This window comes from Neofelis nebulosa, chromosome 17, assembly GCF_028018385.1.
Source record: "Neofelis nebulosa isolate mNeoNeb1 chromosome 17, mNeoNeb1.pri, whole genome shotgun sequence".
NCBI lineage: Eukaryota > Metazoa > Chordata > Mammalia > Carnivora > Felidae > Neofelis > Neofelis nebulosa.
In genome coordinates this window covers 31,572,116-31,586,410 of record NC_080798.1, presented here as the reverse complement: position 1 = coordinate 31,586,410, position 14,295 = coordinate 31,572,116, and the positions used below count along the sequence as shown (strand labels likewise).

At 38.4% G+C, this 14,295-nt stretch overlaps 1 protein-coding gene across 3 annotated transcripts in view; it reads left to right on the top strand.

Moving 5' to 3' along the window:
* The window catches only part of RPGRIP1L (RPGRIP1 like), a 95,334-nt gene that overhangs the window by 35,060 nt on the left and 45,979 nt on the right, over positions 1-14,295 (top strand). For all 3 annotated transcript variants that reach the window (XM_058708754.1, XM_058708752.1, XM_058708753.1), the window contains exons 11-15: positions 4,378-4,484; positions 4,792-4,842; positions 5,525-5,704; positions 6,246-6,363; positions 10,716-11,168. In XM_058708754.1, the coding sequence (XP_058564737.1) occupies positions 4,378-4,484; positions 4,792-4,842; positions 5,525-5,704; positions 6,246-6,363; positions 10,716-11,168 (909 nt within the window). The remainder of the gene's footprint in view (positions 1-4,377; positions 4,485-4,791; positions 4,843-5,524; positions 5,705-6,245; positions 6,364-10,715; positions 11,169-14,295) is intronic.

Here is a 14,295-nt window from a genome sequence, read left to right as displayed (position 1 = left end):
AAAAAAAAAAAAAAAAAAAAAAAAAAAAAAAAAAAACAAACCAAAAACAAACAAATTACAAATGTAGTCAGTACTCTATTTATTGATTTAGCTCACAATGCCATATTTTATTAACTATAAGAGAGAGTTTTTTTCCCATTTTGACATCTCTGAAATTGGGATGCATCTTATAAATGATAACATTTTAAAATTATGGTCTGACTTTTTCCAACACTCTAGGAAGACTGTAATCAGAACATTTCTTACAATAGATGTAGTCTTAATTTCAATGAAACATATGTGCAGTATTTATTTGCCAAGTGGTTAAATTTCATGAAAAATTATTTGTGAATTTTTCTCAAGAATATTGTGAGGAGAATGAAATGGTGACATGATTGGTGACCGGGCAGGTATTTAAAAGTTTTGATGTCAAAGATGTATCGTTCCTGATTTTAATGTGGTACTTAACCGAGTACTTTTGTTTAATAGTTGCTCAGTAAATTCTTGTTGACTGAGGGAAGGAGAAGCACTCTATATTCCCCGCTTTTTTCCAAAAACAGATATAAACTGCTCTGAAAAGAAGAGAAATGAAAACAACCTGTCTTATTTCTGTGCTTTCTGTATTTCCCTAAATATCAAGAATTTCAAAACTCTTATCTCTAAACATCTGCATTGGTCTCTGGAAAGAAACTCTTAAGGGAATAGAATCTTGGTGGTCTTTTTTTTAAGACCTATCTGTTGTTGTTTAGTGATTTCCAAAGATTCTTTTAAATTATTAAAATTACAGTTGCAAAGTTATTTTAATCCACCGAATCCATTCTTATTTTTTTCACTAGCTTTTGTGTCTTCTTGGATTTTTTGAAAGATTAAAAATAATTCACGTATACCATTAAAAAAAATCCAGTGAACAAAAAAATTTCTAGAAGTCACTCACTCCCACACCCCACAAGATAATCACTATTAATATGTTTATGTTTGTCCTTCCAGAGTTGTTTGTATGTGCACAGGTACAGTTTTTATAATGTGCTTTTTGTCTTTACTATGTTATGAAATCGTTCCTTGAGTATAAGTGTAAACCCACATCATCATCACTTATAATGTCTGTCCTGGTTTTCCATGTGAGGATGTACAAAAAAATTGCTTAACAATCTTCTACTGATGAATTTTTAAAGAGTTTCAGTTTTGTTAAGTATCATAAACATCTTTCTACACAAATCTTTACACATTTATTCAGTTGTTTTCTTAAGAAGAATTGCTAGTACTGAATCTTTATTTTTAAGTCAATTGTTATTTTAGTTATTTTGCTTGAATACCCGAAGTTTATAAGTCTAATGACTGAAGTTTGGGATCATTTGGTGACTATGTTACAGTGGATTATAAGAAAAATATTACAGCCTTGAACCATTTTTTTTTCTGGGAAGTACTAAACAAACCAAAAAAAATTGAAAATCTCTTTATAAGGAAATCTTTCAATATGTAGAAAGTTCCTTTTTGTCTTACAGATTTTGAAATTGTTTCATTCCACTTTGAAGTCTCTTCACACATTTACCTTTTCATTTGTCGAGTGTTCTTTGCCAGAAGATGTTTCCCTGGCTTCTTAGACTCATTCATCTAACTGGCAAATTATTTTTAGAGAATACTCACCTCTGTATTCAAGGTACAAATTAGTTTCAGATTGTGTGAATATGTGGGGGAAGAATATGTAAATGCAGTTTGCATTTGGTTAATGCTTAAATTAACTGCATGTGTTTAAGGGCCCTGCTTTTGAAAGTTCCTTTCTATCTTTAGCTGAAATGCATAATTCAGCATAATGCATATGGTTATATTGATCACAGCTGAAGATATTAGCACAAAGGAGCTCTGAAAATTGTTTAGTTGGATTGTTCTCCGCACTCTGCTTATTAATGGTGTGCTTGAAGAACATAATTTTAAAAGAGTGAAATGTTATCCCATTTGAATAAAATGCTGTTTAGCTTAACCTGCTTTTTGTCAAATCATAAGGTAAGGAGGTTATTTTTCATCTTGTACAGGATGCTTTGATTTTTCTTATTATAATCCAGCAAGGCTATCTCTTGTTTGAACTACAGCGTCTCCGGGCTTCTTAAAGACCCAGGAGTCGTATCCCCAATAAACAGTTTGAGAAAGGAAAAATACCGTGGATAATTCTACATAAAATCTAGTAGAGAGAAAGTTACTCATATTCAGTAATGTCTTCCCCCACTAATAAGCTATTTTCCCACTACTAGCACCCTAGTTTTAAAAATATCCATGAAACGGGGACATTGTTGACACAGAAATCAGCAAAGGAAGAAACATTTGAATAAGTTCATGTATACCTACCAGCATTTCATTCTCAGAACCCCGCTCTGAAATATTGAAAGAAGAGAGAAACAAGAGCATGAAAATAGTAATCAGAAAACGCTCTATCTGGGGGAAGGGGCAATAGTCCTGTCCTTTACACTTTACCTCGTCATCAGAACCCCTAACCCGTTTGCAGGCCAAGAAGGAAACTACCTTTAGTTTTATATTTTTCTTACTATATTTACCTTTTTTCTGTTACCTAACCATTTCTATGTAGATTTTTTAACTTAATCAACAGAAAATAAAGTGTTCTCCATTCTTACCGTACTCCGTAACTGAAAAAGTTGTTTATCTCCTCTAACAATTCATATTTACCATTAATCCTAATTTTGAGTTGAAAGACAAATAGTTGCCCTTTACCTTCAAAATTTCCAAGTACTGTTCACACTTGTGAACTCTTATTTAGGTCACTAAATATTAACAAAAGGATAACCTTTTAACTTTTCATCGATAAGATAAAAGTGTTTATATATTTGATATTAAAATGTCTCTGCATACTCTAGAGTCACTCTTTTTTTTTTTTTTACTTTTTAGTTTTCCAGGAAATATGTGACATTAAAAATATCCAAATTCAGTCCATTTCTTCTTAATTATGTAATTTACTATTTTTACTTACATGTAGTATATATATATCCCAAGTTAAATCTTGGGAACACAAAAGCATTATAAAAGTCAGAAATGTATTTTTGTATAACATGCATTCAGCGTGCAAATGTATTCATGCAAAGAATTCTTGGCAAATGTGTTGACTTGCTTTTTTTAAGAAAAGGAAACAAAAATGTACAACTTGAAGACTTTTGATAAACACAAATCTTTGAAACTAGGATGAAATTAGTGGAGACACTTTTGGATGACATGGTTTAGAGTTAGTGAACGGGGAGCCAAAAAGGAGGACACCTGACCCCGACAATGAACTCTGTTGAAGAGTACGCTTAAGAACATGAGACTAAATGGGGCGCCTGGGTGGCTCAGTCGGTTGAGCGGCCGACTTCGGCTCAGGTCACGATCTCACGGTCCGTGAGTTTGAGCCCCGCGTCGGGCTCTGGGCTGATGGCTCGGAGCCTGGAGCCTGCTTCCGATTCTGTGTCTTCCTCTCTCTCTGCCCCTCCCCCGTTCATGCTTTGTCTCTCTCTGTCTCAAAAATAAATAAACGTTAAAAAAAATTTAAAAAAAAAAAAAAAAAAAAAAAAGAACATGAGACTAAAGAATACATTTGCTAGCTTGCTTTTTTTTTTTTTTTTAAGTTAAGCGTATGTTGAATGCAGGGAGTAAAAAATTCGTCTCTTCATGGATTTATTACTATTTTCTGTAGCTCTGCTCTGTGCTCCTGATTGTGGGTCAAGGCAAATGAGAACCTAGGTGAAAGTAACCTATCTCTATTCCTTAACGAGAGCTCTGAGTCCATGTCTTACTAATTAACAGCATGAACTCAATGAATAAAGAACACACATGAATTATTACTGATGCTACCATGCCCCGGCTAAGAATCCTTTCCTCCTGTCTTAGCAGATTTGTTCAAAGTGTGGTTGATTAGAATTACAGATTTAGTTATCACCAAAGAAATTATGTTGTTTTACTAAAAAGACTTAATGCTAAATTGGAAAAAGAAAACTCAAGGAAGTCAATTAAAACACTAAAAGACAAAAAAAAAAAAAAACACACTTTTTTTTTTTTTTTTTGCATGCCTTTCAGGACCCTTAATAAGTAAGTAAAAATCATAGATTTAGAAACATATTTTCTTAGGTATTTTAGATAGAATGTTCCTTTGAAGTCCCAGAGGCCCCAATTTCCTTATATTAATACTATGAACTTCAGTCTTCAGTTTTTGATAAGAAACTGGATCATATGGTAGACACATGATCGTGTTCATTTGTTCCTCATTCTCCTGCTGCCTTTGTCTAGGTGCTAGCATGATTTCCTCTCTGACCAGAGCAATGCTAGATCCAGCTTGGTGTGTATCAGGAATTAAATTAATTTTAAATGTGTTCTTACCTCATGCTCTCTTACCTTTCTAATGGCATGGACTTTATTTTTAAGACCAAAATGAGAAACTCATCCAAGAAAATAGAGAACTACAGTTACAGTATCTGGAACAAAAGCAACAACTTGACGAACTTAAAAACCGCATGAAGTTTTACAACCAGGTGAACTATTTTCTTATTTGGGAGATAAACTCCAAATCTGTATCTAAATATTTTATACACAGAGGAAACACTGTACTACAAAGCAAAAGAAGACAAATATATTACTTGGTTTATTAATTCATGGTTATTACGCAGCTTGCATTTCAGAAGGAGATTCTGAATAGTCGGAATGTCTCTTTTACTTAGTTTATTAATTCATGCTATCAGGCAGCTTATGTTCCGTGAGGATAATCTGCATAGTTGGAATGTCTCTTGTACTTTCCATTAATATCTCATTGTGAGCTTTTACTCACTCTGTCTTTTGCAGGACAGTGATATTAATGCTGATGAATTGAGTGAAGCTCTCCTGCTTATAAAGGTAACTTTCTGAACTTCACCATGAATTTCATGTCTACATATAACTGTTTCAGCATAATGATGACCCTTGTCTGTAACCCTTATACTTGGAGAATAAATTATTCAGGAAAGTGGTCAGGTGACATTTACTTACAGCATATACATATTTCATAATGACATCAAAATTACATTAAAATAGACCTCAAAAACTCTTATTTAAAGCACTTTCTCCAACTGTACAAATATTTCACTTTTACACACCTCACTATAAAACTAATCAACAATTTTGTCCTAAGAGACCTTGGTACACCCTATTATCTTAAGTAAAATATTGAATTATAAATGTTACCAGAAGATATTTTTTCAGTTCTAGGATATTCTGTTATTTATAAGAAGACACGAGAAAATACATTTCTTTCCCTTTAGATCAACACTGTGTAGCATTTAATCAATTGAAGAAATAGAAATAAATGTACATGATTCTTCTTCATGTCATGAAGTAATAAACTGTTTTTTGAATTCTCTGTAATTGTTCCAAATGTCTATCTAAATATATTTTCTGTATCAGGATTGTTTTATTCCTGATGGAAAATGGAAATATATCTGCTTTCAATTAATGATTTTTCCTTGCCCTATCTATATTAATTCACATGATTATATTTTAGAAACTCTTATTTCAGTAAGAAAAGATGTTTTTATTTTAGGCTCAAAAGTCACAAAAAAATGGAGACCTTTCCTTTTTAGAGAAAGTAGACAATAAAATTAACAAAGATCTAGAACGCTCCATGAGAGAGCTACAAGCAACTCATGCAGAAACGGTGCAAGAGCTTGAAAAGACACGAAACATGCTAATTATGCAACATAAAATTAATAAAGATTATCAGGTAAGGTGCAACACTAACTCGGGAAAATAGATTTTCCTTAATGATCAACCGATGATTTACTTCTCTAAGCAGTGTTATGTATTATCATCTGTTATAATCTCTTATCATTTATTACCACATGCCTGGAATGTGGCCTCGTAACTAGGTACTCAGAGTCAGTAGTTGAAAAACAAACTATGTTTTTTTTAAGTCCCTGGTTTTAGAGACCAAACACCAGCAATGAATTCACCTTTGCTCGTATTAGCACATTCTGCAAATGGGTTATAGTTATCCTGAAGTCCTGCCACAACCACGTGTGATTGTAGCCTGTAACAAACGGGAAAATCACCTCCATGGGAAGGGATCTCGGGTTTTGTTAATTTTACTTCTGATTTATGAACATTGCCAAGCATAATTTTCTAAACCGTGAGCTGTTTCAGAAAACCATGGTTTACAGCTCCTGGTATCTCCAAGATCTAAGAAAATGCTTGTCATGGTCGCTTTAAAAAATGAAAATGGAACTAATCCTAAGTATTGAGACTTGTTATCTCCTCTTTTTTAGATGGAGGTTGAAGCAGTGACCCAGAAGATGGAAAATTTGCAGCAAGATTATGAACTCAAAGTGGAACAGTATGTTCATCTTCTCGATATCAGAGCTGCACGCATTCAGAAACTAGAAGGTACGATGCCCACAATTCGTCTACAGTAACTAGACGAGTAGAGTTTACAACAGTTGAAAATGTCGTCCAAATCTACACTCACGATTTCTCTTTGCTCTATTTTTTTTTTCCAATTCATAGCTGTAAGGAGAATTTACCAGAAAGGTTGTTTTTATCTGATTCTTTTCCACTCAAGAATTTTTAGTAACTTTCTACTGCTTTTTGGATCCAGTGTTGCAGGCTTGCAAGATTGTTGCAAGATTTCAAAGTAGTTTATGGAGCACGGCAGAACTAACTTTACCACCTCATTTCGAGTTTCTCTTCTCAGCAAGCGATGCCTCGCAGCCAGACAAGTCTGCTTGCTCTTTGTCAGATTCACCTTTCTCGGTCCTGCCACTGGATCTTTGTTCCGCCTAAACCTCCTTTATAGCCAACGTACGCCCTTTTTACCCTGCTTCGAAATCTAACCAAATGCAATGCACGCCTCTGCCAGGAAGCTGGCTCTCATCACTCCTAACCATTCGTGCCTCTACTTGAAATGCCCTTACAGTGGTTTCCAGACTTAGGCAAGTATGAAAATCATGTGGGAAACTTGTTTCAAATGTAGCTTCCTGGGCCCTATCCCTGGAGATCCAGAGGCCCGTGATGCTGCTATATTTAGAAATCCAAGCGACTCAGACGCAGGTGCAAGGCCACACTTTGAAAAACACTGCCTCGGTACTCCCCATCCTTCCTCTTATGTACTCGGAAAGTGTGCTTGGGGACTGTATTATGGAAGTGTTCTTTAGTGTTGGAGTTTTGCATGTTCCCTGTGATGGCAGGATACGTTCTTCCATGCCAAGTACTCTGTCTCTCTTTCATGTCCCCTGCCGTACAATGTTTAATGTGTGGATCTAGGCCAGCAGTAATTCTACACTCTGAAAAATCACTGAGGATCCCAAGGGCCTCTTGCTTCTATGGGTCATACTTACTATACTTCTAGTAAGAATTAAAAGTGAGAAATTTGGAAAATATTTATTTTATGTCATGCTAAAATAACAGTGGTAAATCCGTTACATGTTAACATAAATTACGGTATTTATTTTTAAAAAGCTGTATTTTCCATACCAAAAAAAAAAAAAAATAGTAAGAAAAGTTACACTGTTTTAAATTGTTTTCCTTTTTTTTTTTAATTGTTTGACATTTTTACAAACTTTTTGGTGTATACCTTAATAGAAAACAGCTGGGTTTTTAAACCTGCTTCTGCATTCAATCTGTTATGATATCACACATCATGTAGAGTTTGGGAAACTCCATCGTACACTTGTGAGAGAATAAGAATGAAAAAGGCAAATGACATGTCAGGGTTGTTTTAAAAATAGTTTTGACCTCACAGACCTCCAAAATCCATTTCAGGGACCCTCAGCATTCCCAGACCACACTTTGAGAACCACTGCTCTAAGCAGAAGGGTTCGATCCGCCTGAACAGGGTTTTCCAGCAGTCAAAGAGCAGTATGTACCTTTTATTTCAAGTAGTACTCAATAAAAATTTGCTTAATAGAATTCTCCTGAATCACACGGAGGTCACGTAGCTTGGGATTTTCATTCCTTTTGGTCTCACTAAATCTTCACCAATATGTATTATCAGTCCCCAATATTCACTGATTCATCCCATAAACCTGCTCAAGCTCTTCCTGCATGCTAAGCAAAGTGCTGGTCAGTGAGAAGCCAAATAGGAAAGAAAGCTCGGGTCCCACCCTCAGCGAACTCAGAAGATGGAGCAAGTAAATAGAGTATCCCTTACCGGGAAGAGTGGGAAGCCAGGAAACGCGAAAGATGCGGAGGAAACGTTGAGGAGAGATGCCTACTTACACCTGAAGACTAGGGGAAGACTGCCACGCAGTAGGTTTGGAGTCTCCGAAGGCTAGAGAATTCACCGCTAAGTAAAAGCAAGAAGGGCCTTCCAGGAAGTAGAGGAGGCAGGTAAAAATGCCCTTAATGTGAAGGGCTGCCATTCATTTGCAAATGAATGGCACCACTCCTGGTTAATAAGGGGAGGAGGATCTCCCGGCAAGGCTGGAGAAAACCAAGTCATCGAGGCCCTGCTTGCCACCCTGAGGAGTTTTGTTTTTGTTTTTAATTTTTTTTTTTATGATTTATTTATTTATTTATTTAGAGAGAGAGAGAGGAAGCACAAGTCATGGAGCCGCAGAGAGAGAGGGAGAGAGAGAGAATCCCAAGCCGGCTCTGCACTGTCAGCACAGAGCCCGACGCGAGGCTTGAACCCACAAACCGTGAGCTCATGACCTGAGCCGAAGTCGGACCCTTAACCGACTGGGCCACCCAGGTGCCCTTGCCCCCCCTGAAGAATTTTAACCTTAATTACCTACCTAGAAAACCACTAAGCAGTGTTTAAGGTAGACAGTAATACACCAGAACTGCATTTGGGAGATTATGCTGTAGTTACTAGGAAGAGTGAATAAGATCTGAAGGAAGGAAGGAAGCACTTTGGGTTCCATGATAATCTGGGTGGTAAACACTGGGAGTGTAAGAAAGGTAGCATTAGTGGACAGAGAATGAACAGGGGCAAATTTGTAACGATTTAGGAAACACTGTTGAATACTAGTGATGTGGGGAGAATTAAGAGAAAGGGAAACTGGAATGATCCCGTGGTATCAAGCTTGGGCAACTGGATGGATGCTGACATCAGCGCCTGAGATTCAAAGTACAGAAATAACTGGAAGAGTCTACTCTTTGGTGTTAGATGCATGCCATTTTGGAGATATCGAGTTTGAAGTGCCACGGGGATATCTAGACAGAGGACCCAGCAAGGCATCAGATCTCTGGGTCTGGAATTCAGGAAATAAATCTGAATTAAAAATAGAAAGCTTAGGGTGCCTGGGTGGCTCTGTCAGTCAAGCGTCTGACTTCGGCTCAGGTCATGCTCTTGGGGTTCATGGGTTCGGCCCCACCATGGGGCTCTGTGCTGACAGCTCAGAGCCTGGAGCCTGCTTCAGATTCTGTTTCCCTCTTTCTCTGCCCCTCCCCCACTCCTGCTCTGTCTCTCTCTGTCTCTCAAAAATAAATAAACGCTTAAAAAAAATTTTTTTAATAGAAAGAGGAGAGTCTTCAGCATATTTATAGTAGCAGAAGTCATAAAAGGGGGAGATTACCCATGAGAATATGTCATCTAAGAAGAGGATAAAAACAGGACCCCAGCAAATGATGAGAAAAGGAAAGAAACCCTAAAAGAATGACACGAGAGGTAAAAGGAGAAGCCGGGTTGATGATGAATGACATGGAAACCAAGGTAGGACAGAGGTTCAAAAAAGAGAAAGTGATCATCAGTGTCAAGGAAGGAAAGAAAACACCTAATACAAGGACCAAAGCCCATTCAATCTAGCAATTAATTCGTTCCTGGTGACCTATTCTGGAGCAGTTTCCTAAGAAAAGTAAGGCAGATACTATTCGCAAGAAGTTGAAGAAGAGTGTCTGTTAGATGTGGAGTTGTAGACTCCAGTATACATTATTCTTTCCAGAAATGTGGATATAACATGGGGATAAAATGTGTATCTAGAAAGAGATACATCTGTAGCTCCTGAGTGGCTCAGCTGGTTGAGCGTCTGACTTTCGATTTCAGCTCAGGTCACAATCTCACAGTTTATGACTCTGAGCCCCACCGTGGGGCCCCGAGCTGACAGTGAGTGGCCCTGCTTGGGATTCTCTCTCTCTCTCTCTCTCTCTCTCTCTCTCTCTCTCTGCCCCTCCCCCGCTCACATGCTTGCACATGCACTCTCTCTCTCTCAAAACAAACTTTAAAAAAAAAGAGATATATCTGTTTTAAAAAACAGCTTTGTAGAAGTATAATTAACATACTTTAAACTGCACATATTCAAAGCATACAGTTTGGTGAGTTTTGGGCCCATGGATACACTGTGAAACCATCACCATAATCAAGACAATAAACATTATCCATCACCCCTAAAAGTAGGAAAGTATGTATTTCAATAAGCTGAAGGGAAGGAGCCAGCAGAAAGAGAAATCGACTTTAAAGGAGAGAAGGTAATAAAGCAGAAGCAGAGGAACAGGAAGAATCCAAATATTTACCTCAGCTGTACTTTCAAAAGCCTTTTCTTCTTTTTTTCTTTTTCCTCTTCCCTGGTACAGGCTATATTCTAACTTGAGTTGTAATTTTGTTGTTAATAAGTGATGTCAAAACCAAGGACGAATTTTTGTATGATACAGTATTACTCACAGAAAAACAGTGTGGTCACAGAATTTAAGATTGAGACTCTTCACCAAAAGCACTTCGGCTTCCTACCACTTCAAAAGCCAGTTTGTATCTTCATATGTCAATATTTAAAAATATCTAAACTGTGTGTCTTCTCTTGCAGCCCAATTAAAGGATATTGCCTATGGCACCAAGCAGTATAAATTTAAACCAGAAATCATGCCAGATGACTCTGTTGATGAATTTGATGAAACCATTCACTTAGAACGAGGCGAAAACCTATTTGAAATCCATATCAACAAAGTAACCTTTTCTTCTGAAGTTTTCCAGGCGTCTGGAGATAAAGAGCCTGTCACTTTCTGTACCTATGCTTTCTATGATTTTGAGCTACAGACCTCTCCCATAGTGCAAGGCCTCCACCCAGAATATAACTTCACTTCTCAGTATCTTGTTCATGTTGACGACTTATTTTTACAATACGTTCAGAAGAATACTGTCACTCTTGAGGTCCACCAAGCTTACAGCACAGATTACGAAACACTTGCAGCTTGTCAGCTGAGATTCCATGAAATTCTAGAAAAAAGTGGTCGAATATTTTGCACAGCAAGTTTGGTTGGTAAGTACAATCTTATAAGCTTTGGATGTGTGAATCACTAATTTGGTGTATAGGTTACTATGATGCTCTACATTAGTATCTTTTCTCGTACGGATTCAAGATCCCTTGAGGCTGTTGGACAGTGTTCTCTAACTGAGCTGCCCAGAATAGACTGGACTATCCCAAATGTCATTGAGGATATCAGTGCGATGGCTATTACTTTTTTAAAAGCTTCTAAGTACATGTATTTATTTACCGTATCGATACCCTTTTTTGATCAAGTGTTAATTGTAGTACATTCATCAAATATTCTGTAAGATCATTTGTTATCACTGTTAGCAGGCATTGGAAATACAGGGGTCGGTACTAAATAAGACAGAGCCCCTGCCATCGTGTAGCCTACCTTCTAGAGGGGAAGACAGGCCATAAAACAAATATATATCTCATCAGATGGAGAAAAATGAACAGGATAAAGAGAGAGAGAGAAGATGGCAAGCTCAGACAAAGGCATCCCTGATGAGTGACATTGGTAGAGACCTGAGTGAAGATCCATGACAGGATCCGGGGAAAGAATGTTTCATGCAGTGGAAACACCAAGTACCAAGGTGGAGGGACAAGCATGACATATTGGAGGAGCAGTGAGAAGGCCGGCGGCTAAAGCAGGAAAGCAATTAAAACAACAGAAGGATGACTACGCAAAATATGGCCGTCAGAGGAAGGCAAATAGCATATGATTTCACTCCTATGTGGAATTTAAGAAACAAAACAAATGAGCAAAAGGAAAAGGAGGAGGGGTGAACCAAGAAACTCCTTACTGTAGAGAACAAACTGATATTTACCAGCAGGGAGGTTGCAGGGGCGGGGGGGGGGGGGGGGGGGGGGGCGGGGGGCGGTGTTAAATAAGAGATGGGTGTGAAGGAGGCACGTCTTGTGATGAGCACCAGGTGTTGTATGGAAGTGTTAAATCACTAAATTCTACACCTGAAACTAATATTACACTGTGTTAACTGGAATTTAAATAAAAACTTTTTTGAAGATACACTATAAAAAGAAAAACAGAAAACCAAGGGGCACCTGGGTGGCTCAGTCAGTCAAGCATCCGACTTTTGATTTCAGCTCAGGTCACAATCTCACAGTTCAAGCCCTGTGACAGTGCGGAGCCTGCTTGGGATTCTCTCTCTCTCTCTCTCTCTCTCTCTCTCTCTCTCTCTCTCTCTCTCCCCCCCCCTCCCTCTCTCCCCCCTTCTCTCTCTGCCCCTCCCTTGCTCTCTCGCTCGTTCTCTCTCTAAATAAGCTTAAATAAAAGAGAAAAACTATGGAAGGACTAGGTCATGCCGTAAAAACTTGTAGGTCTTGTAGGTCATGGTGAGGAACGTGGAGTTTTTATCTCTCGGTGATGAAAGTCATTGGAGAGTTTTGAGGGGGGAAGTGACATGATCACACATAGATTTTATTTTTTTAATGTTTATTTATTTATTTATTTCTGAGAGAGAGCGAGCAGGGGAGGGGCAGAAAGAGAGGGAGAGAGAATCCCAAGCAGGTTCCATGCTTTCAGGTCTGGGGCTCAAACCCATGAACCGTGAGATCACAGTTAAGAGTCGGATGCTTGGGGCGCCTGGGTGGCGCAGTCGGTTAAGCGTCCGACTTCAGCCAGGTCACGATCTCGCGGTCCGTGAGTTCGAGCCCCGCGTCAGGCTCTGGGCTGATGGCTCGGAGCCTGGAGCCTGTTTCCGATCCTGTGTCTCCCTCTCTCTCTGCCCCTCCCCCGTTCATGCTCTGTCTCTCTCTGTCCCAAAAATAAATTAAAAACGTTGAAAAAAAAAAAAAAAAGTTTAAGAGTCGGATGCTTAACTGAGCTACCCAGGTGCTCCCACATGTAGGTTTTAGAAAAGCTGCCTTGGGTGCCGTAGGAAGAAGAGTCTGTAGGGGCCAAGAGAGAAAATAGGACCATTATCAGGCTATTGCATTAATCTGTGGAGAGATGATGGTGGCTTGGATTCAGATGGTAATGAGCGAGGCACCTTGGTACAACCTGGCTGAGTTAGTTGAGCTTCAGGTTCTTGATTTCAGCTCAGGTCATGATCCCAGTGTCGTGGGATTGAGCTCCAAGCTGGGCTTGGAGCCTGCCTGAGATCCTCTCTGCCCTCTCCCCCCAACTCGCACACTCTCTCTCTCTCTCTCTCTCTCTAAAAAAAAGAAGAAGAAGAAGAAGAAGAAGGTAATGAGAACATTGACAAATGATTATTTTCAATGTATATTTAGTTAACTGTTCCTTTAAGACTTGCTTATCAATTGTATGTAAGGTAATGAGAGAAGTGGAGGGCCAAGATTTCTGGCATGAACACCAAGGAGAATTGTGAGGCCATTTATTGAGGTAGGCCTGAGAAAGGAAGGCCTGAGGAAGAAAATCAAGAATTCTGTTTGAACAAGTTAAGACTGACCTGCCTATTGGACAGCCAAGTGGAAATGGCATATGGGCTGCACTAAGTAGCCCAAAGGTCAGGGATAAAGATATGAAAGGGGGAGTCATTACCATATTGAATATATTTTAAGCCTTTAGCCTAGGTTATAACACATGGACAATGAATGTACAGAAAGCAGAGAAAGTGGCCAAGGACTGAGCCTTGGAAAACCACAGAATTTAGCGTTCAGGAGGAAGAAGAAACACCAGCAGAGGAAAGGAAAGAGTAGCCAGTCACTTAGGAGGCAAACCAAGAGTATACAGTATCCTAGAGGCCAAGTAAAGAAACCATTTCAGAATGATAAGAGGGTGACTTAGCTTCCGGGGAAGGATTTTATTTGATTGATTGATCACAGGGGTAACATAAAAATCAAAGTCAAAAAATAAAAAAGTGAAAATTTTTGTCATAAAATCTCTCTCCCACTCCTGTCCCTCAGCTACCCTAGGCCCCCTCACCAAAGGCTACAAATTTTAACAAAGAAATTTTAAGCATTTGTTTAATGATAGCAGATTCGAATAAAGTATTATATGTTGATGAGGATGATCCATTAGCGAGAAAGAAACCAATGAAGAGAATGGGGAAATAATGTTAATAATATGGTATGTTTAGGAAAGTTTACATATAGAATATCCTCTGTTCACCAAATATTGAGTACCCATTATGTACTAGTCCCTCTGGTAGGAATG